The sequence below is a fragment of the Oxyura jamaicensis genome, chromosome 2 (assembly GCF_011077185.1).
Source record: "Oxyura jamaicensis isolate SHBP4307 breed ruddy duck chromosome 2, BPBGC_Ojam_1.0, whole genome shotgun sequence".
Taxonomy (NCBI): domain Eukaryota; kingdom Metazoa; phylum Chordata; class Aves; order Anseriformes; family Anatidae; genus Oxyura; species Oxyura jamaicensis.
In genome coordinates, this window is record NC_048894.1 from 120,373,575 (window position 1) to 120,396,656 (window position 23,082).

Genomic DNA, 23,082 nt, shown 5'->3' on the forward strand with positions numbered 1-23,082 from the left:
CTGTAAAGAAAATTAATTTAGTTAGATTGTATAAAGAAGGGTTGCAAAGACCTTCCAAAATCTATTCTCTTTCCAAAAAGCCAGCCCAGCAACAATTACCTAGACAACAAAAATAGATTGCAAAAGTAGTCCAGACAATTGTGCAGCATACCTTCAGGCATGCCACTGGAAAGACAAAGCACAATGGGACTGTAGGATTATTTGCAGCATCTTAGGAAGTGCCCTAGCAGCCACTGTGGCAAATCCCTTGTGCTACAGAAATATCAACCACATCAGTGAACCATACTGAAAAAGAATAATAAAAACATTACAACATCTAACATTAACCAGGCTTCTGTGTTCCCTTTGAAGAGTCTAATGCCATGCAGTAGCCTCATTTCATGTAAGAAAAACAATTGCTGGACAACTGAAACAACAAAATTAACAGCAGGAAGTACACATCTATATGGAGAGATTCAAAAGACCACAGCTATGAAGAGTAAGCTAAAAGGAAAAGTAATGGCAACAACAACAACAAAAAAAAATCCATCCGAGTGCTCGTCTTTCTGTTCTGGCAAAAGAAGACACAAGGCTAAGGGAAATATATATATATATATATTTAACCTTATTAAAAAGGCAAAAAATGGGTCATATCTTGTGTCCCTCTTCGAACTAAAGATGTGCCAACTTGTCACAGAGAGGCTTCATTTCCAAGGTTAGGAAACAGGAAGCAGCACAAGGAGGAGACCAATCCCCAGAAAGCTTTGAAAACCCCACCTAGGCCCCTTTTGTCTAGGCCTTGAACAGAAGGCCAAAGTATCTCCTCAACAGCTCACAGAGGCTACTGAAATGCGGCATTAGCTTGTCTGGTTTTTAGGAAAACCACTGGCAAAGCATCGAAGGGCATAGGGGATACTGAGGGTGCTATAATTTGTATTTATTTTTTTCTTCCTGCCTGAAAGCACAAGTACTGCTTATTTCTATTGGCATGCAGAGGAAATTAAAAGAAAACAGGAATTAATCAAAAATGAACATTTTTCCAACCTCAGGAAAATTATACCAGCTAAGAAAATGAATGGAAAAGGCAGAACGCCCTTGATTCTATATTGCTGACTTTCAGTATGAACCCAACCAGTAAGTAAATGAAAAGCTACATAGTTCTCACAGTCAGATTCATGGGTCAAGTTCTTCACTGTGCCAGGTTTCTGCTCAGTGTTTTGAAGCAAGGAGCACCACAGAAGGTCATTGTTCCCTGACACCACATCTGGCCCCAGCAAACACGTAGGCTGAGGTGCCCCAGCTCTGCCCTTACCTGTGCTAACAGGAGCAAATACACATTCAAGCCTTTCTTCTTCCTTCCCCTGAAGGCCAGGAAGGAAAAAACAAGGATTTTAGCACAAGACCCTCTATCCTGCTGTTACACTGAATTGTTGCCAACCTGCGTGGGTGTACGTGTGTGTCTGCATGTGCTTTTACATCTCCATAGCTGGAACGTGTGAAGCTTGGTAGAAAGGAACTGGACCTTGATGAATAGTTGATATTATAGGCAAGCAATGCCAACAACACAGAAAACACAAAGTGGCGGAGGTTAAGTGGTTAATTCTGGAAGTGTTATTTATATGACTAGGCATTTAATATAAGCATGCCCAATTCCACAAAGTGTTGGCTGCAATCTGTTGCCCTGGATTTAAAACCAGACTGTTCGTATGTGCAAGGATTTAAATCACTGATTTAATTTTCAACAATAGATTCTCTAATGAAGGCAGAATGAATTAAAAAAAAATATGCCTTCCCTCCTAATTTACTAAGTTTTATTAATAACTGATTTGAATCCTGTGGTTCTGTGTGTTTCAAAGCTAAGGGTCTCTCTAAAGAGATGAGAATCTGTGGCTGCATATTATCATTTTAAATTATAAGCCTTGCTGTTTTCCAGTGAGCAGTTGCTCATCCATACTACACTCCTCGTGGAAACTGAGTCAGTTTTCTTTTTTTTTTCCATACCATCAGCTATGTTTTCATTGGAATAATAAACCTTGTTATGCATATCCAAGTTTTCTCTTGAACTGTAAATTTGCACATTGCATAATGGTGTTATACTTCTCTCCAGTACTCTAGTTGCATAGACTCCCAAAATTTTGTCAAGATTTAATTGCGCCTCACTCCAGTTCATTACGTGGCTTAGTGCTTCCACCTTAGAAGGCAGGAATAAGCAGTGAGGCTGCCTCATTGGCAACAGCAAGGCATCAGATAGCCCTGTGGTTTAATTGCTGAACTGGGATTTACAGCCTAAATTAGCTATTTTGGTATTGCAGTGTCTCAAAGTCTCTCTAGAATTCAATGATCTAGGAATTATGAGTCAGTTCTCTGTCAGTCCTGAAAAAGACATGTGTGACCAAGGCCAAATAATTTAATCCCTCTGAACTTGTTTTCTACCAGTTCATTGGCAAGAGCGGAACTTGCCTCCCTCCCACCAATGTTTCAAGTCTTACATTATTTGTGCTTGTGAAGCACTCAGGCATGACAGTAAATACTTGTGGAAGCCTTCAAAGGTCTTCAGCTCTTAGATGATCTTCAAGTTTTATCCTTTACCTCTTGAGAGCCATATGTGTACCATTAACACAATTAACAACAACAACAAAAAAAAAAAAAGGGGGGGGGGGGGGGGGGGCAAGAGGGGTTTAGTCCGTGTCAGAAAGTTATTGTCTCTCTCATAGAGTATTCACTCATACTGGGGCCAGCCTAGGAACTAGTCCTGACATCAGCATCCAACAGGGAAAGGGAGGAAATGAGGAATTGCCTTTTGCAGCTTCTTCTACAAGTGATAGGTCTTAGACAGAAAAACAGTTAGGCACAGGAGTCAGGGCAAAGTGCCAAAGCACCAGGAAATTGAGGCAAGATGTAAAGCAGAGTGTCAGCAATGATCAAGGTAGAAACTTGAAAATGATGCTGAACCAAGGCAAAAAAAAAAGTCAAGGGCAGACAGCCAAGGAAACCAGCAGAGAAGAGACGAGTGTGCTGAAACTTGCACTTAAATCCTTTTCAGAAGTCCCACCTTCTAAGCGACTACAGAAGCTCTTCTCCCATAGCAGAGTGAAAACATAAGTAACTATCTTTTTAATGTTGGGAATGGGGTTTGCAGTAAGGGATGTCACAGCAGCAGTCTCTATATTCATGAGTACAAGCACTGTGACCATGACAGTTCTGTGAGAAAGTAAAATAAGGAGAAGGCAAAGCAGTATTTCAGCTCAAAGCGTGGAAAAGTTTCACATATTTTAACAAAGTCTCAGAGGCTGTACTGTCTCCACCTCAGACAGGGATTGCTAAGAGCTATTTTGCTTCAAAGCTCCTTGCCTCCTTCAGTGAGGATGCAATGCCACCAAGCTTATTCACTTCTCACTTCCTTCCCTGAACTCCATCCACCTGCGACATGTCTCCTTTGAAGAGTTCTTCCTATTTTGCTCAGTCATTTGTAGTTTGGACCATTTATTTCTTGAAATAGTACTGAAATTCTCCATCCAGGTAGAAGTTACAAATCAGAGCTTATTGCCCTTCAAAAGTTTTAGATGTGTGTGAGAAGTGAAGCCACTACACGCAACTGGCTGCAAGTAAGACAACTCCTAAAAGAGAAACAAAAGAATAAAGAAGCTTTAGTACAGACTGTTAATGCCACTCTTCTTTGACCTGTTGTCTGGCAGCTTATATGTCTTTCACAACCAATGAATAAATTGCAGATTTTGCACAGAAGGAAAAATAACATTTACTACATCTGATCTTCCTGATCATTAAGATCTTCTGCAGAGCTTAACTGAGTGTTTCTTGGATGCTAGCCAAGCCAGAAGTGTTTGTAGCAGCACATCAGTCCATTTTTGCACCTGTTATTTTCATGAATTCACAATTCAAAGTGCATAGATGTATTCCCTGGTAAATTCCAACTACATGTGACTGAGCAAAACAAGGGCCAACCAAAGCTCATATTGACAAATTACCTAGAAACAAAGTATACTTTAGAGGCTGCATGTGCCTATTTAGGTCAAATTAACCCTCAACCACAATAAAAATATAATACTGGAAGAGCTTAGCAACTGGCGATCTCAAGAGTCATAAGATGCCCATGTGTGCTTTTACAATGATGGTAATCTTGTTTTTATCTTCTTGTCAGTTTTCATTTAGCATACTGGGAGGGAACGGAGACCTCCCACCTTTGTACCACTACAAAAAAAAAAAAAAAAAAAAACGATAGTCACATCAACTAGGGTACCACAGAGTATTATGGGATATACAACGAAACACAAAAAAATACTTAAACACCTGCACGTATGGGGCTAGGATCACACAATACAATTCAGTGACAGCCCTGGAATTGGTCCTAGGACCAATTTTGCCCATGGAGTGCTGTGTAATGCTAAGTATTATTATTATGCTTCTAAAAAGCATCTGTATAATGGGTAAAAATATCTTTTTCTCTATAAATCAGTGCAGATTTGGAAATCAAAACTGAATACATCTGCTTATATATTGGCGTGATTCCCTTGTGTTTTTCCACAATTCTGTCCTCAAAAAAAAAAAAAAACATTCAATGGGCATTTCTAATTTGAACTATAATTAATCTGTTATTCATACATAACAGTTCAGGGATATAGCTCTACAGCTCTCTACAACTTCCTGAAGAGAGGAAGCCCAGGGAGGTGACAGTCTCCTCCCTAGCAGGCAATGACAGGATACACAGGAACAGCACAAAGATGTGCAGAGGGAGGTTCAGACAGGACATTACGGACAATTTCTTTACTGTGAAGATTGTCAAACACTAAAACAGGCTTCCCAGCGAGGTGCTTAATGCCCCACACCTGTCAGTGTTCAAGAGACATTTGGAGAATGCCCTCAATAATACGCTTTAACTTTTAGGTAGTGCTGAAGTGGTCAGGCAGTTGGACTTGGTGATGTTGGAAGGTCCATCCCAACTGAACTGAGCTGAACTGCGCTGAACTATTCTATCACCAGAACAGTTTTGTTAGATTTTAGTCATGTATTGCCACTTTTCCCAAAGCCATTGCACGATCGCTTTTTTTTTTTTTTTTCTTTTAACAATAAAATATTATGTCTCACATAATGTTGTTTGGCACAGTTACACATTCATTGTCATAACTATTACATGAAAGTCATCATTTTCCTAGAAGAAGCACTGTTTTAATCACAGTTCACAGTACTCATCTGCAAAAATTTCAAAATTTAGATTTTTTTCCAAGCTATTGAGTAACAAGCTAATTTTCCACTAGAAAACTTGGAAAATTTCTAAGCAGAGTTCCAAACCTCAGCATGAAACTACGTAAACGGCTCTGAAATCTGTTCTTTTTTCCTCCTCATGACTGCCTAAGCAGGATATTCTTCATTCTTGGGTCTTGTGCTGCTCAGGGAGCAGGATTTATTCCTTGGTTTAAAACATTTTGTTTTAGGGTTTATGTCTAGGGTCATAGTCCCACCACAACTATCAGCAAAAGTTCACCGGTTTTGAGACTGAGCTCGCATATTAGGAACTGCTGACATTATGGATTAAATCCTGTTTGTCATTCAAACATACCCAATCCCACTACAGTTTGTAAGTTTTCATGTAAAGAGGGAAAAACAGGGATGCATATGCCTCCTATTACAATTACAAATATTGTTTTATCCTTTTAACCAAAATGATTTTCTATACAAGCTAGTGACTGAATAAAACAAATATCAAGATTAAATAAATTTACAAAAAAATATCTGAGGTCAGGAAAGAATAAACTTCCATGTTGAAAGCACACTACATCCTCTCAAGAAATGCCAGGAAGGAGATGCATGGTGTGCATGCATTTGATTTCAGAACTTTGACACAGAGAAATCCTCACACCAAAGACTGTAAAGACTTGAGAGTAAAGAAGTGTAATGTTAGCAGTCTAAGCCCTAAAACTGTAACTTTGATGAGATCCATAGGCAGGTACCATTTCACATGAACAAAGGAAAACTTAATGGCTTACATCGGACATGATATGTTTTTGAATTATATATAACCACATTGCAGCAGGTATTTCAGTAACTCTGAAAAAGACTACAGAATGAATTAGTCTGCTCTTCATTACACAACAGAAAGGAGCATCTTTTTCCTGTACAACACTGATTCTGGTCCTTCAGTCAACTGGATTTTCTTTGGCTCTACTCAAAAACTGTAAGACAGAAAATAATACAGTTTTTAAATCTTCCTGCAGATCTTGGAAACATTTCTTAAATGATTTTCTGCCAATCCTTTTCCACTGAGAGCTTTCACATGGTTTACAGCTAATATAATCCTACATTTTAAAGAGGATGGATTACAGAGAATTATGCTCCTTGTCATATACAAACATTGAAAGGAACCTTTTTTATTTTCTCAGTTACAGTTCTGTTTCAGAGCAGCAGCCTGAAAACAAATGTTTCCTTATGTTCAGATTATGCCTTTGGTCACGCCACCACTTGAATAAATAAGAGGAGGAGACACCTTAAAGGCATAATTTTCCCTATGTTTTCCTTCACTTCAGAAACCATTAATTTTTTTTTATTATTTTTTTCCTAAAACAGCATTTATGCCATCAGATGGTTCTCTTTCTCCTGCTGTCTTTCCTGTCTTTTTTGGACTGTCATTTGATTAGACTCGGCACTACAGTATGCTATGTCTATAAAGAGATCGGATACAGTAGGACTCCATTTTTAGGTGCCCCTATACTCACCTTGTTAATAAGAAGGACACATGTATTGAAGGCTCAGATGAGTAGTAATTTGCTATTCTTGTCTCTCTCTACCTCCCTTCTGTACAGCAAAGGTAAGGGAGAGAGTCAGAGCTTCATTAGTTCCTCCTCCTTCTCTAATCCATACTCTTGGCCTGAAGGAAATAAAGATGTGGAATATTTCCTCTCTTTTTTATATCTAAATAAGGTTCAGGTAACTCACATGAGGGTATAAGTGTGGGTTTTACTGCTTCATGGAAATGTGTACTGCAAAGCACAATTTAACCTTTGGTACCTTGTTCCATTTGCTAGCAAGAAACAGTCTCTCAGTGTTAAGACCATTATTAAAAACCTAACCGGTGGCCAAAGGGCAAATAACACTGTTTATGTGCAGTAAAAGTACTTGATGAGAATGACTTCTGGAGAAGGTTGTACAATGTCTCCTTCCAATTTTTGTCCAGAAGGTTAAGAACAGCTTTTCTGTTCTTGTTTTCATGAAACAAAGAGAGGAGTACTGTATCAATACATACAGCACTCTGCTTTTCCTTTGTTTAAAAAAGATGTGTTACAGTGTTTACTTTTGACAACTATTTATTCTTTTGTCCTGCTTTCCTCACTGATCACAAGCACAGATGTTTCAGTGAAAATGGTAACAGTTGCATATTATTGTCAACATTCTGATTTCTTCAGTCAACAAAGGTGGGAAACATATCTTTGCTGAACTTCAGACAATAATAACATCATCATTTTTATAACGATGAACTCAGCTTCCAAGTCACGTAAGCAACGTTTTTCTACAGTGTGAATTATTTCAAGAAGCTGTTTGAGAGGTTACAGAAGTTTAGTGGTCAAACCTATTTCACCAGGAACCTATATATCCTAACCATGTGCAAAGGTCCCAGCTGTCTGGTAAGAAATAATAGATTGTTGCACTAAGAGACACAGGATATTACCTAACTAATATAGGATATTGCCTAATTTCCATAAAAGCTGTTGTGGTATCAAAGGTGAAGAGACTAAGGAAGTAACTGAAGAGATTTCTTCCAGACTTTGAAAAATAATACTTTTTTAACAGCATCCTTTACAAAGATCATTACACTGATAATCTGAAGCTGTTCCACAACTATCCAGTCCAATAAATAATAAAGTAATAAAATAATAAAATAAAGCCTTACAATCTTCAGCTCTAAAAACCAGACTGCCGCTCCAGTCCATAAATAGTCCTAGATAGTCACCTCAGATAAATCTCTTTAAACTGAAAGTTGCTACACTGATTTCGGTAGAAGTGCTCCGGTTTTATGATAGTGTAATGGAGTATTTAAACTGGACCTAGTTTCTTGTGTTAATGTACTCACTTAAACCAAGCACTTAGGTTTTCATATTACTGTTCATCTACTTGGCTTGTGTTCCTTCCACAACGGGAGGATGGTTTAAAATCCTTATCGTTTGCTTTATAAATTCATTTCTAGTTTGTTAGGAAAAATGTCCTGCTAGATTTACTCCACTGCTGAAAGATCCAAACTTACATGCTTGGTGCTCAATATATTTATAGCCATGTGTTTGTGCACAAACAACTTACCAGGTTCTTTTGCATTTAGAATAGGAAGAATAAATTCCCCCGGAGTGTTTGTATATATCCAAAATAAGTACCTATCATCATTTATGTTTGCTAACAAGCCCAGTGAAAATCAAGTCCAATATGTGTTCAGAATATGCTGATTTCCAACAACTGCATAAACTAATGCTAACATTAAAATTTAAGAAATAGATTTCCTTCTCTCCTGACAAAAACAATTGTTCTCCACAAAAGCAACTGGGTGGGGCAACCCTTGGAACACAAAGAGAAGATAACCCATTCTGGAGTCTCAGATACACTTCTTCACTAGGGGTCATAAGCACCTGTTTTATTATTGCTCAAGTCTAATATTTGATTTGGACAATTTCAGCTGGATTTAATACAGCAGCTCTTCATGTACAAAGCAAAACAAAGTGCAACTCATCTGTCAATGAGAGCACACTGTGCTTTTTTACAACATGGGATGGAAGATCATCAACTGGCTCAAACAATATACCTGTGGGTGCCACTGGATCTGACAGTAGTTATAGAGCTGTGCAGTTATTTTCTGCTGGAATAATTAATATGTATAAGGATGTTTGCAAAGTTAAACATTCACACTATATTTAAAATGCATTATAAGTCCATCTTTTCTACTACAAACTTCTTGCAATTTTAATTCTTTCTTGAGGATCAGAAACTAGATGAAAGTTGTTTAGATGCAAGAGACAGAATAACACCAGCTTGCTCATCTCCAGATGATGTTCTTCAATACTGCCGGAATTCTGTTTGTGCAGCTGCCATGCTGCTTTTTGAGTAGATGAAGAATTAAACCCCTTTAATGACTGTTTAAGTTTGTTGGTTTGCATCTCTGGGTCTGAGATGCTGCAGTTTCTGCAGATACCATTAATCTGTTCCTATTATATACGAACAAGGCTGTTTGCAGAGTTATCCTTTATAGAGAAGCAGTAGCCTGGAGGTCTTGCTGCCCATACAAACTTTATTGTATATATAATGCCAGGTTACCAGGATGCAGAGGTGACTTCTCTGCTTTCTTTTTTTTTGTTGATGAGTCTTTGCTGTTCAATTAATTCTCCTGAATTACCCGGGATCTGCCTGAAATCAATGTGCAAAGCCCATATGAGTGACTTTTTATCTGTGCTTTTGTGATGGACCAGTGTGAAATAGCAAACATCAGAGACCAAAATCTGACCCACAACTCTTTAAGAAAGCATCTGAACAACCCTAAAAATTAGATTGATGGTGTAAGCCCACATGCTTTTTACACTTAGCTCTGACATAGATACTTTAATACTTTTAATAACCTTTTCCATAAAGCAATTCTATTCCAACAGTCTGGCACTCACAAATAACACTGCAATAAATTTCCTAACACTGAACAACACAGAAAAAAAAAAAAAAAGGAAATATTGTTTCAGGCTCCTATGGGATTACAATAGATATATAAGGTACAAATAACTCAAAGAATTCTGAAAAAAAAATCATTCTTTAAAACTGAAACAGTATACAGCAAATGAAATAAAAGATGCAGAGCTGAAGTCACCAAACATCAAGGTTGGTATCTGTTAAAACTGGTGTTGTAACCCACGGTCTAAGGAATACTCCAAGATACTCCTTAGAAGTTTAAGCAATGGAACAGTCGAAGGTGAAGCAGTCTGATGGATGGCTGCTGGAGGGCAGCAGACATTGGCCCCAGTAGTTGGGTTGCCTAGGAGCCCAAACTGACACCCCATGAACAGCCGAATTTTTTCAGACTCCATTATCACTTTGCTTGTGCTTCAGAAGTTTGTGATTGAGATATTACAGAGAATGCCTAAGACTATCACATAACCTTCAGTTTTCAGGTACGTAAAGCTGGTTCATGAACAAATTACTGCACACTTCCTCTGAATGTTCCTAAATTGTTACTATTCACCATGGAAACATTTCCAGTGGCCATCTATAGCTATTAGTCCCCATTTATAGCTATTAGTCAAGGTGACAGAGGAAGTGTTGAAACAGCAGATCTTGTTAGAACACTAATATTATTAAGACAGAAGTTAATTATTCTGCAAGTTAACTTTATGACCAATGAATCACACAATGGAATAAGTGCTGGAGGCATTCTATCCCAGATGCATATCCTAGTTTACCTGCACTACTGCATACCTTGAGAAGACAGCTTTTTGAAGCAATAAAGCAATAAAATGCTGAGCTAAAAGAAAATCCCTTTTGAACTATCACAAATTCAGGCTGTGAATGTCAATCTTTTGCATTTAAGGCATGTTAACACAATGCAGTGTCACTCTTACCTCCATAGGAAAGGCTTTAAAATTAACTGTGTGCTCAGAACCACGCTGGTTTTCTCTCCCCCAGTGAAATCGAACATCATGTAGTTCAAACTCATGTCCTCGAGGTAACGGCCCACCTATTAACACTGGGAAAGAACACAAATGGTAACAAACTTGGCTTTCCAAGCAGACAAGCCACTGAATATATTCTCCAACGGGGAGATGGTTGCGGGCTTCTTTATTATCAACTGCATTAGAGAGAAAAGTAAAGTTGACAGACGTGGCATCGTGAGTGATAGTGGTGGTAGGTGGATGGTTGGACCAGATGACCTTGGAGGCCTTTTCCAACCTTAATGATTCTATGATCTTTACTTTTGAACTTCTGTGCAGGTACAGAATGTGAATCCAGGCAGCTATAAACAACAGTGACAACACTGTCATGCTGCAGTCTCAGTTTTATGAGGCAGAACAGCTGGTTCATAACACTAAATAAAAACATTATACCTTTATCAGAAGAGTGAACATGTTTATTGCTGTTATCGAGACAGCAGGCATGTGCTCTAAACAGATGGTGGGGGTTCTGAATTGAACTGGTCACTACCTCCAACTAGTCCAAATGCTTAATTTTCATCACCTGTATTTGCTATGTGTCACAGAAACTGATAGAAAACTTTTGATGACCAATATCTTCCCAGGTAAAGGTGGTAAGACATATACCACCTGTCAGGCTTCTGAGATACAGAATGCCCCCATATCCAAATATAATCAAACCTAGACACAGGAGCTTACTTACTTTAAAACAGCTCGTAGGCAGCCATGACTTTTTTCCTAAGGCAGTTTTTTGAAACATTCTTTTCTTAAAATGAATTTCTTAAAAATGTCTATCCATAATTGCAACTCAAAGCAACCACTTTGATTCTTCTGCATTAATAAAGCCCTTCACCGTAAGAATAAGTAGTATAAGCAAGCAATTTCGCTTGGACCTTTTTAACATCCGATCTGCTTTTAAATTAACTAATGGAAACCTTTTGCCCAGTGATTTGTGAATCTGCTGCAGACCAAGTATAGACACATGCTGTAAGTAACTTTCTGCTGGAATCATTGAGGCTTCTACATAGGGCAGAATTTTACTTAAGGACATTCACAGTCTTTCTTACAATCCATTATACTCTAGCTTACATTTCATTGACTTTGAATCTTTTACAATCTCTGATAATTGATAATGATTATTTAATTGCATAACGTACATCTTTAGGCAATGACTTTTCCATAACATAAAGTTATTTTGATGCACAAGCTAAATAACCTCAGCTACAGTTTTCATCATCAGTTGCACTGGAGAAAAAAAAGTAAAATGTTCTGATTAATCCTCCTTTAATGATTCTTCATAATCATAACTAATTCAACTAATCTAATAGCCATTAGCATTTCTAAAATGAAATGTCCTTAATGTAGTTATGGATCCAAATTTGCTTCTTAAACTTTCTTTATCCATATTGAACCCATACCTATATCTATAGGGAAAATCTACAAATCTGGTAAACATGTGGGAAAACAACCAATTAAAGTACATAAGGAAACCTGGGAGAATGAAAGGCAACTTGAAACTTAATTAGTTCTACTTTTTGGAAAAGCAGGGCATTTCTCTGTTTTAAAATATTGCTCCTAGACAAAGTGTAACTAGAAAAAAATGTTCTCTATATGATGCAGTTTTGTATCTGAAGGAGCTTCAAAGAGGTTATTTTTTACCCTAATTTATACATTGATCCATGATAAAAGAATTTCAATGCATGAAGTATGTTTATCTTCCTTTGTCTTTCATCAAATTTTGATCCTTGTCAAGAGATGCAACGTTTAATTTTGCTTTTTATCAACTTTTGATCCTTACTAGAAAACAACTCCGAAACCACCATCTGCTACGCAATCTACCGAGGGCTTAAGAGAAGTCTCTCTGTTAGTATGATTTTGTCCACAGCACTTTTCAATATACAGTTCCATTATACAGTTAGTCATGCTTCTTCCACCTAATGTATAACATATGTATGATGATCAAATTGGAAGCAGCCTGTAAAAATGTTTACAATTTAGTAATAAGAAAGACTGGCGAATTCCAGATGGACTGTGTCCTGAATTAAGGGATAAAATCAATCTCCAGGAATGACAAATTGACTTTTAATATGTACTTAATCAGTTTATTTTTTTTCCACAAAGTTTTTCTTTGACTGTCAACATCACAGTGGATGTGACTCTCTTCCACATTAATTGGACAAAGTTTCAAAAGCACTTAGTATTCAACAGTTCCCATTAAAATTATCTGGCTAAATGGACTTGTCATCAGAGATCCCTTGTGAGGAAGAGAAGCTGCAGGAGTTTCCGCAATCCCTGAAAATTAGCCAAAGTAGTAGGTCAAACAGATCTTATTAACTCTTCTTCTCATCGCAGAGATAGCAAATGTTGTCCTCTCCCTCCCAAAAGTGGAAGAATTATCCCCAGCTTACAAATGGAAAACTATGTAATATGAAGTCTAAATAGAAGCTGAAAGTAAACCAAAACCTCCTAAATCCTAATCCCATACCTCAGCCATAAACTTTTATTCTGTTTCACATTACTCCTTATACTTCAACGCACATCTGCCTGGTATCACACTGCATTCAAGTTTTAAAAGCAGTATGTTTCTTCTCCTAAATTTCTAATGGTTTTGCACATGCACATAAGTGTGTTGGTCCCATCTTATTAATCATTGTTACCAAGTTACAAGCTGCCCTTTGGAAAGGTAGGTTTTAATGAGTTGCATTTTGGCATACAAGTGGCAAGATGTGGTTTGTGGTCACTCTTATCCACTCTGCAGGAGAATCAATAACCTTCCTGATCTTGCAGGCAGAACCATACTCCCTGAGAAAAGAGCTCTGCTTCTGATGAAGGCAGTAAAACTGTCTGGAAGTACAAAACTTCTGTTCTATTGGAAATTTGCAAAAATCTGTGGAAATAAATGTTTTGTTTTGCAATAAAACGTGAAACTTTTAATGGAAGGGAAATTATAAAGGAAAACAACAGTATTAAATAAAACAAACCCTTGTGTTTTAAAAAAAAAAAAATAGTGTAGAACTGAACTGACTCCCTCACTCCCTGCACAGCTGCAGCTTACGGGACTATTGGGACCTCAGAAAGAAACAAAAGTTGGACTGTCTCATGGTTTGACAATCTTCAGCTGTTTAAATGCCCCCAAAAGGTTGTTGCTAGCTAAGATTCGTTAGACTAACTTGGATACTTGTCAAAACACATGGTAAGCACTACCACAGTGTTGGGAAGCACAAAGGATTTTTTTCTGCCAACTTTCTTGACAGCTGTCTCCTTTGTACAGAATAGTTTATCCACATGAAAGGTCTGAATGAGATACCACAATTTCACTGAACTTGAAACTGGCTTCTAGGGTTTTTTTGTTTGTTTTTTTTTTTGGCTCTTAGTTCTTGTTTGTTGAATGAAGCCCCCAAAAAAAACTTTAAGAAATGATTGCTACCTGCAATGCTACCTGCTCTTTATCAATATTGTATGTATAACTGGAGCATCTTTCTTAAGTGGTCTAGTTGTGCAGTTAGTGTTCACAACCCACTCGAATGAATGGAAGAAGTTTAACTTACACAGTCTTTGGACCTTTTTGCCAGCTGTACAAAACAGTTTGCCATCACACTGTCTGTGCAGCAGCCTGCACTGCTTCTGACAACAGCCAGCTGTTACTGCCACTGAAGCAGACGACACCACCACGGTGGGGAACCCCAAACTCGCTCTGAAGCAATCTCACTGACCATCCATCCACTTTGGTGTCGAAACTTAGAGCTCCTGCTGCAAAGCCAGCTCCTGCTCCAACTTAAGTCAACAGCACGGCTCCTACCAGCCACAGCCCGTGCAGAAGCAGCACAGCAGCTGGGGCTGGCAGCAGCTCCCCTTCCTATGCTCCAGGACACACTTTTGAGGCAATAAAAGAGCTTTTAGCAATCAGGGAAGGCCACTGGAAAAGCGTACGCGGTGTCTCGCTATACCTGACTTGGACTTGAGGGCGATCTGAATGGAGTGCCCGTCGTTGATCACCTCGCAGTCGCGACAGACGACGTAGTTGGGCGACAGGCGCACGTCGAGGAGCGAGGGGTCGTACTTGGCTTCTCTGGAGTTGAGGTTGATGGGCGACTGGTACTCGCCGTTCGCCTCGGGGAAGAGCAGCCCCCACTCCACCCCTGCAGCGCCGGGAGAAGCCGTTATGTCGCGACAGGAGCCAACGCGCGGCACGGCTCCCCCGGACGGACGGACGGACAGACAGACAGACAGACCGCCACCAGAGCCCCCCGCCACCCAAAGTTTGTCCCCTCCGCAGCCGCCGCCCGGCCCCTCACCTTCCTCGTAGCCCCACTCGGGAGCCTCCTCCCGGCGCGGGCAGGGCTCGGCGCCCCCGAGCAGGCTCCTGTCAGCCATGGGCGGCCCCGGCTCCTCCCGGAGGGGCACGGCGGGGGCTGTGCGAGGGGCGAGGCCGCCTCACAGCGCTGCGACAGCGGCTCCCCGTCCCTGCCTCCGCCCCGGCGGGCGGCTGCGGCCGTCTGGCGGGGACAGGGGCAGGGGCTGGGGGCGGAGGAACGGTGGCAGCCGGCGGAGCGGAGCGCGGGCAGCGAGCGCTGCCTCATGCCGCGGGGGGGCCGAGCGCGTACGACCGCCCCGCGGCGGCCCGCCCCAGGCGGAGGGTGTGAAGGCGTCCCCAGGGGACGCTGCTAGCCCCGGCTTCCCCCTGCCCTGCCTCGGCTTCCCCCTCCCTTGGCTTCCCCCTGCCCTGCCTCGCCCTCGGCTCCCCGCCTCGGGCTGCACCCCAGCCTGTGCCAAGGGCACCCGGGGAGAGCGCCTTCGGCAGGGGAAGAGCAAAGTCCTGGTGCGCCTGCAGGGGGACAGCCCAGGTGCTGGGGGCTCCTGGAGGATAGGTCCTGGGGGTGCCGGGGGACGCCGAGGTGTCAGGGAGCCAGCGGTGTGGCCTTGCTGCTGGCGGTGTTCCTGGCTGCACCCGGGGGAATGGGCTCCCCATGGTCCTTCCCTTCAGCTCTGTGGCCACACCGGGAGCTCTGCGTCCTCTTTGCGGCTCTCCATTTTGAGAGAAGCCTGGGCGTACTGGAGAGAGTCCAGCGAAGGGCCACCAGGTTGATGAAAGAAGGCACTGGGGCACCTCTCCTGTGGGGAGAGGCCAAGAGAGCTGGGACTGCTCAGTCTGGAGGAGAGAAAGCTCGGAGGGGGATCTCACCAATGTATATAAACACCTGAGGGGATGGCGCAAAGAGGACAGAGCCAGGATCTGTTCAGTGATGCCCAGTGCCAGGACAAGAGGCCATGGGCACAAACTGGCACAGAGAAGTTGAGGAGTCTCCTTCCCTGGAGATCTTCAGAAGCTGCCTGGGCACAGTCCTGGGCAACCTGCTCTGGGTGACCCTGCTTGAGGAGAGGGTTGGACCAGATGGTCCCTTCCCACTCCAAACATTTTGTGATGCTGTGGTTCCTCTTCCTGCATTGCTGTGCCCCTCCTGGGAGGGGATCGAAGCACTTGTTTGGGATAAGAGAGCCACTGAAAAAGCAAGGGAGCCCAGCTCTGTCTTATACATTCTGGAGGAGGATTGAGGCCTCCATACGCTACAGTGACTCCTTCATTTAGACCACATCCAGGAGTGTGGCGTCAACCCTTCCTGCAGAGTATACAGTGTATGAGGGTATGAGAGGGTGCCCCAATTCAAGGGCATCAGAGTCTCCCATCTCCTGTGACAACAGCCATGCATGGACCTGGAAAACATTTGTTTTGTCAAGGGAAAAAAGGTTGGAAGGGACCTCTGTAGTCAGGCATTACTGTATGGCAGTGACCCAAAAATGTGTATCAGTGACAGGAAGGGAAATGGAAACAGCACTGACAGTCTGCAATCCCAGAAAGGCAACAGAAGCTACCAAATAGAGTTTCTACAGTGGTAAGTAAAATCCAGACTATAGTACCAATAGGTACCATAACATCGAGACTCTGGTACCAATAGGTACCATAGCATCCACACCTCCCTAAGGTAATAATATGCTGATCCTGCACTGTTGATCTGCAGGCTTTGATCTAGTTATGGACCTCAGTGTTCTCCAGCTCAGCAGTAGCATTTACGATTCCTGTGCAGGTGACATGAGAGCAGAAATTATCACCAGTGTAAAATTGAGATGGAAGGAGAGGAAGAATTGAGCTATAAATTCATTATTGAAGCAAGAGAGTATTGGTTCATGAGCTGCGTGCCAGGTGAAAACAGGACAAAAAAAAAAAAAAAAAAAAAAAAAAGTAGAATGTATTGGGTTTTCTTTTGCTTTTGTTTGTTTATTTCAAGATCAGAATGGAAATACAAGTTTATTTCTGCAGGATCATAGTTACTTGTTATTCTTCACTACTGACGATTGAAAAGAATATATTCTACCCCAACAAAATACAATGGTGGTGCAGCTCCTTGTGGGAATATAGATAGATAGATAGATAGATATAGATAGATACATATATATACATACCTTTTTTCTCTTGTAATGAATACCTGACATCAGTAAAAACAGAACATGTGGGTTTTCTAGCATGAATTTTAGTCACTTGATAATAGTGTGTTGCATATGCATATAACAAAATTGGATTTATTGTTTGATAAAATTTATCCCATAATTGCTTCTTAAACACACATTAGTTACTCCTATTAACATCAGTCCCTTTGAATCATTGCTGAGCCACAGAATCATCATTGATTCTGGTCCATCTGACTGGAAATTCTTTTTCCTCTTCAAGCAGAGTTGCTCATTTTGAAGAAAAAACAGGCTTAGGAGGCTGGGCTCACTCCATTGCTCCTTGAGGCACAGTGCTTCATTCATGCCCTGTATTAAATCCTTTCCTGCAGTAGCTTTCCTGTGGGACGTCTGTTCTAGAATTTCACACTCATGAGTGGCAACATAATCAGACCTGTGATTTCCTGTTTTGTAATAAATACTTTTCAAGGCTTGTCAGAGTTTTCATGGCTTACATTCATAACTGAAGTTAAGAACTAAGCTACTTATATTCTTTGCCCTTCTTTTTAACCTTTCCATTCTTTCCATATCTTTCTGCAAAATTAGGCATAGCAGGTAAAGCCTTACCAAAGAGTTGGCATGTATTTATTCCCACGTCTCCTCAGTTGTTCTCTGTGCAAATATCATTTCTTCCTTAGTTGCTATCCAGCACAGGATGATCTAATCAGCAGATTAGATTCTTCTGAAGATTCTTACAACTTGGTAAAGTGTGTGAGTAACAAGGGAGTTCAAGGTAATGTCTTTAAAATGAAATGGAGCGTGGGACAGAGCTCACATTTAGCTCCAACCTGCATCTATCTGAGCAATCTCTGCACAAGCCAACTAATTTGCTTATAGACCTAGCTTCAAGTAAAGGGACTGAATCACAGAATCAGATGAAGGTAGTGGCATGATCTAAGTCTTGCTCTAGATCAGTGGGATTTGGTGTCCTTTAGGCAACCTTGAAATCGTTGCACTCTTTGTTAGTCTTAGAGATCTCTCTTTAATTAAGTGCACTCTGCATGGCAATCATATGGTTTACATCAGCAGCCTGTTCCATACATCTATTAAACTCACTTTATGTTGATCTTTAGAAACTTTATTATCACTAGACATCTAAAATTTAAGTTTGTGCATAAGATCCCAGTAACTTTATTTTTCTATAAAAACATGATAAATATATGATACATATAAATACAGTATTTGTTCTGCAAAAATACATTGCTTATGGTGTTATTCATCAGGCTAATGTTTGCTACATTGCCATAGCGTACTTTAAAATAGATAGGCATAATTATAGCCCTCAGGCTAATACCAAACTGATGGGTAAAGAGCAGGAAAAGCACAGTCAAAGTGGACTTCGTGAGTGACACAGCAACTCAGCAGCAGAAGCAAGAGTAGGGCGCATCTCCCCACATCCCAGGTCATCCACTGATCCTGTGGAGCATGCTGACTTCTTGCTAACTGTAATTAATCGTCTGACCCTTTGATGGTAATGGAGGTAGAAGAGGGGAACTGAGGCAGAGGGATCCAAGGTTTAAGTTTCTCTTTGAACTCAGAGGACAGTAGTGGGTGAGTCTCTGACATACCCTGTTGTAAAATGGCATTTTGAAACATGTTCCAAATTTGTATCCATAAGCCATCATTAATGACTAGCAATGTTTTTTAAAGAAGTTAAATTTCAACAACTTTGAAAACTTACTGCTTTCCACATGCTGACAACGGGGGGTTCAATGCACAGAACTGTGCAGGTTATTAAGAAATCTGTAGGAAAAAAAAATGAAAACAGAATTCCATACAAGTTACTTTGAACTGAACAGTCCTACCTGAAGGATTCTCTGCCAGCCACAGAACTGACAGTTGTTTCTGTGATTGGGGGTTAGGTAATTCAGATTGTAAGAGGACCATTAGTCACTTTTTTTCTTTATTACCCTGCTGCCTGTGAAGAGTATTTGAGGGATTTAGTATTATAATAGAATTGTTCTATGGGACATTAGAGTATTCCATTTGGGGTAATTTAGAGTAGAGTTTACATTTCTCTAAGAGTTTAGAGTTTACATTTCTCTAAGCCATCTCTCAATTCTTGCCAAGGTATCCTGAAAGAAAAGACAATATTCATACAGAAACATAGGCAACTAAAGGACCAGGAGCATCTAGCTTTTTCAGTAAATAAGGCTTCCTATTTTGCTTCCTGTGCTTGACTATGAGGTTGGCCAAAAATCATCACTCACATGATACTGTTTCTGCCTTTACTCTTGCCAGGTTACTCTTTCAAATAAGTTTGCCTCTTTTCCATACGTAGAAGTGTAAGCAGAAAGTTCCTACATTTGTCCATTAAAGCACAAGCTTCCATAAAATATAATTGAAAAACGCTTTGCATATTTTGAAAGGGAGCTGCAATGAAGAATATTTCAGCTTTCCGGGAATAGTGTTATTTGCCTATCTTTTTTTTTTTTTTTGCGCAGCTAAAGCAATGTGTTACAGAAAGGAAAAGGATAGCCAGGCGGTATAAATAGTCCAAGATGACAAGGTAAAGAGAGACCATTTTCAATAAAGAGCCCATTTAGAGCAAAGAGAAACAGTTTACGGTGAAAGACTCCATGTGTTTGCAAGTCAGGTTTACATTGGCAAATGCTGTTCTGCAAACATTGCAAAATATAGCAGCTGGACTCCAACTTCCCTTTAAATCCACACCAAATGTGGTTTCAGTGGCCATCTACATTTTGTGGTCTGTAAGCACAAATTTGTGCTTCTTGACTTTACCAGCTAATTGGATAGCAGGCTGGTCCTGTGGACACTTCACACATTTAACTTTACTGTATACACGGTTTCTTTGGAATTAAAATATCAACAAATTGGGCTGAAAGTGTGTACACAAATATACACTACAGCACAGGTATAAAATCCCTAAGTACAAAATTGTATCTGTAGGAGTAAACAAGAGGTGAAAGGAATATGCGAAGAAGCTCACACTTCTAAACTAATGGGCATAATTGGCATATATTGTCCCAGTATTCAGATGTGTAAGACAAGGCTATTGTGGCTGCCAATGAGAATTCACACATACATCTAAAAGGCAATAGATCTACAACAGGATAATCTCCAGTTCCTTAAGGAAAATTCAAGGAATAAGAATGCACTTCTAAGGACTTAAAAATACCCCCGTTAAAGGGAAGGGAAGAAATAACAAGAAATACATTGCAATTAAGGGGCATACAAAAAAAAAAAAAAAAAGAGAGAGAGAGAGAGAGAGAGAGAATAAGTTTTCATTTCCCTATCACAATCTAGCTCTGGAAAAAAAATAATAAAAAATGTTAAGAATTTGGAGAAGATAACATGAATTGCTGGTGAAGTAAAATAAGTACAAAAATAAAGTCTAGTCTTTCAGACAATAGAAGAGTAGAAGGGAAGTGAGATTTTTTTTTCCCTGGTAGGCTGAGGAAAGGAGAGATAAAAGATGAAGTAGGATATCTCTGAAACACAGTAAAAGAAATCATAATTAATGGCCCTGACGTGGCAAAACTCCTATGTAAATAATTCTTTATTTCTTTAGGAAGGAAGCAGAACTAAAGATATACCCAGGCGAAATTCAAGGAAGAGGATTGAATGCTCAGGGGGAAAATCTGCAATAAGAAGATGCTGAATATTTATTTACCTAACTGTAGTCATTTCAGATCTTTAACATTAGATGAGATTCCTAAAGGATTATGAGTTTCATCTAATGCCTATTGAAATGGAGTGGCGCTTTGTCAGTGAAACTATTAGATGTTAAATCTGCTACCTGCAAATTAAATGTTTAAAAAAGAAGCACTGAATATGAATCAGGGGAAGATGTAATACTGTTCTACTCTTTAAAATAAAAGGAGAAAATGAGCTAAATAATGAGCCTGAGCAGTTTTTTCACTGGAGGAGCAGAGGCAGATGTTGGCTTAAAAGTGTTGGCTTTTCATCTGGGAAGCACATGAACACATGGAAGTGCTGAACAGGATCAAGTGGCAGGAGAATAACAGCGCATTTGATTCTGTAAAATGATGGCAAAAGGAGAGTCAGTTCTTCATTCATTCTACTGACTTTTGCTTATCAATGTGTAAACATCTGTAACTGGCAAAGTGCTCACACGCCCAGTTCTGGTAAAGCTATGAAATCATACACTGGGAGTGTGATCTGGCTGCCAATATCACGGGCTATTGCATTTCACAGTTACTCGTGTACCATGTTAATTATTTGGTTATAAATAAATAATAACTTGTGTTTTGCTAAAGCACGTTTTTCAGAAATGCACAACCTCGAGACCTCAAGAAATGAAGAATTCATTACTTTCCCTTGACAGTTTGTTCCAGCGGTTAATCCCTTTCACTGTTAACTCGTGGGTACCCAGTTCTAATTTGAATTTATCTGGCTTTAACATCCAGCCACTGGTTCATGTTATGCTTGTTTGCCTTGATAAAGAGCCTTTATTGCTTTGTGTTTTCTCCATGATGTACACACCCACTTGGTCACCTCTTTGTGGTCTAAACAAGAGGACCTCATTAACACTTACTGGAAGAATAAGACCAAGATATTTTTTCTAAGCTTTTTTTTTCTGTACATTTTCCTGTTTTCTGCATTAAGGCTACAGACACCAGAATCCTCCTGTGTAGCTCTTGTTTTTACCTCAGTGTTCTCATTCATTTCTTTTTTATGTGCACAGTGAGCAGTCACATTAATCTTTTTTTTTTTCTTTTTTTTTTTTTTTTCTTTTGAATCAGACATTGGAGCTCTTGTTCTGTCGCTGTTTAGTATAAACATTAAGTCCTCTTTTCAAGTCAGCGAATTCAGAAGCCAGTCTACAGAATGGGAACACAGCTTGTGTTATCATTTTACATTTAGTTAACATAAAACACCATTCATTTCAATCAGTACTAGTGTTCATTTATTTTTAATCAAAATCCCGTACAGTACCAAACAGTATGCCTCATAGAAATTTGTAATCTCATTATATCATCATATATGTTCATTTGACAAAATGTACTTTCTGCAAAGCTATTGTCATTAGCATTAATTATATTCCTCTCCATCAAATTTCTGTGGCTGCAGTCCCATATCGATATTTTCAGTATTTTTGCTGAAATTGTTGTCAGATAAACAGACAGTAACTACCCAGATTTTCTCATTTCTCCATTTTTTCTTTAATATTTGCATGAAATTGAAATTCTTTAAGTCTTGCAACTTTTTTCCTGGGTTTATTAAAAATCTACAGAAAAGACCAAATATCTGTTCAGACAGTTCTAGCTGAACTCTAGGGTGCAAGTACATAAATTTAAATCAGACTAAATTCTAAATTTTATGATATTGTACAATATGACCTAACTATTAATAAACTGCAAAATTCTTTACCCACATATGATGCAAGCAGACCAGACTCCTCTCCAGAGAAGGCCCAAAATTTCTACTCTATATCAATATTTGCTTAATCCTTTTTCCACTTATTATAGTTTTTGTTTCTAATTATTTTTTTCATTTCAGGGCCATATTTTTTTAATTTCAATATTAGATTCACTGCACTAGATTTTCGGTACAACAGCTCCAAAAGCTCTTTTCTTTTCAGTTGCAGAGCTGAGATACTTTGCCATGCTTTATAGCAATTAAAGAGCTCCACATATTCTTTCAGTTTTGTCTTCCCTTTTCATCTTGTCATGTCACTTGTAATCTTAGCAACAGAAAACAAGCTATATGATTTCAAAGGAAAAATAACAAGAAGCAAAAAGATATGGAAAGCACTTTACAGTTTCAAAGTCCAGTGGTCACCTGCAGACAATAATTATGGAGGAGCAAGTATTGAAAAGGAGACCAGGCAGTAAAAGATGGAGGACAGCATGAGACAAGGTAATGCTGCTAGAAATTCCCACTAGCCCACATCCTTGGTTCATCAGTTCAAAACAGTTCAGCTGGAACCTAGGGGCAGGAGACATTTCCATTCAGA

The 23,082-nt window shown here is 39.8% G+C and overlaps 1 protein-coding gene and 2 long non-coding RNA genes across 9 annotated transcripts in view; all 3 read right to left on the minus strand.

The window, feature by feature from the left end:
* CA8 (carbonic anhydrase 8) overlaps positions 1 to 15,353 on the minus strand; it is a 48,426-nt gene extending 33,073 nt beyond the window's left edge. For 2 of the 3 annotated variants that reach the window (XM_035317507.1, XM_035317508.1), the window contains exons 1-4: positions 15,142 to 15,353; positions 14,936 to 15,095; positions 14,588 to 14,779; positions 10,572 to 10,696 (exon numbers count right to left, since the gene is read on the minus strand). In XM_035317507.1, coding sequence (XP_035173398.1) covers positions 10,572 to 10,696; positions 14,588 to 14,779; positions 14,936 to 15,014 — 396 coding nt within the window. In that variant the 5' untranslated portion in view covers positions 15,015 to 15,095; positions 15,142 to 15,353. The remainder of the gene's footprint in view (positions 1 to 10,571; positions 10,697 to 14,587; positions 14,780 to 14,935; positions 15,096 to 15,141) is intronic. The other variant, XM_035317506.1, reaches the window with a different exon arrangement.
* Positions 15,354 to 17,151: 1,798 nt separating this feature from the next.
* Positions 17,152 to 18,103, minus strand: LOC118161838. The gene is made up of 2 exons (XR_004748191.1): positions 17,930 to 18,103; positions 17,152 to 17,881 (listed from the first exon to the last, which is right to left on the minus strand). It is a non-coding gene; the product is annotated as an uncharacterized LOC118161838 (long non-coding RNA).
* An 11-nt stretch (positions 18,104 to 18,114) lies between these two features.
* LOC118161837 overlaps positions 18,115 to 23,082 on the minus strand; it is a 36,905-nt gene continuing 31,937 nt past the window's right edge. For 3 of the 5 annotated variants that reach the window (XR_004748188.1, XR_004748187.1, XR_004748186.1), the window contains one exon: positions 22,281 to 23,054. This is a non-coding gene — a long non-coding RNA (uncharacterized LOC118161837). Of the gene's footprint in view, positions 18,885 to 20,386; positions 21,142 to 22,280; positions 23,055 to 23,082 lie in introns of those variants that run through there. The other 2 variants (XR_004748190.1, XR_004748189.1) reach the window with 2 other exon arrangements.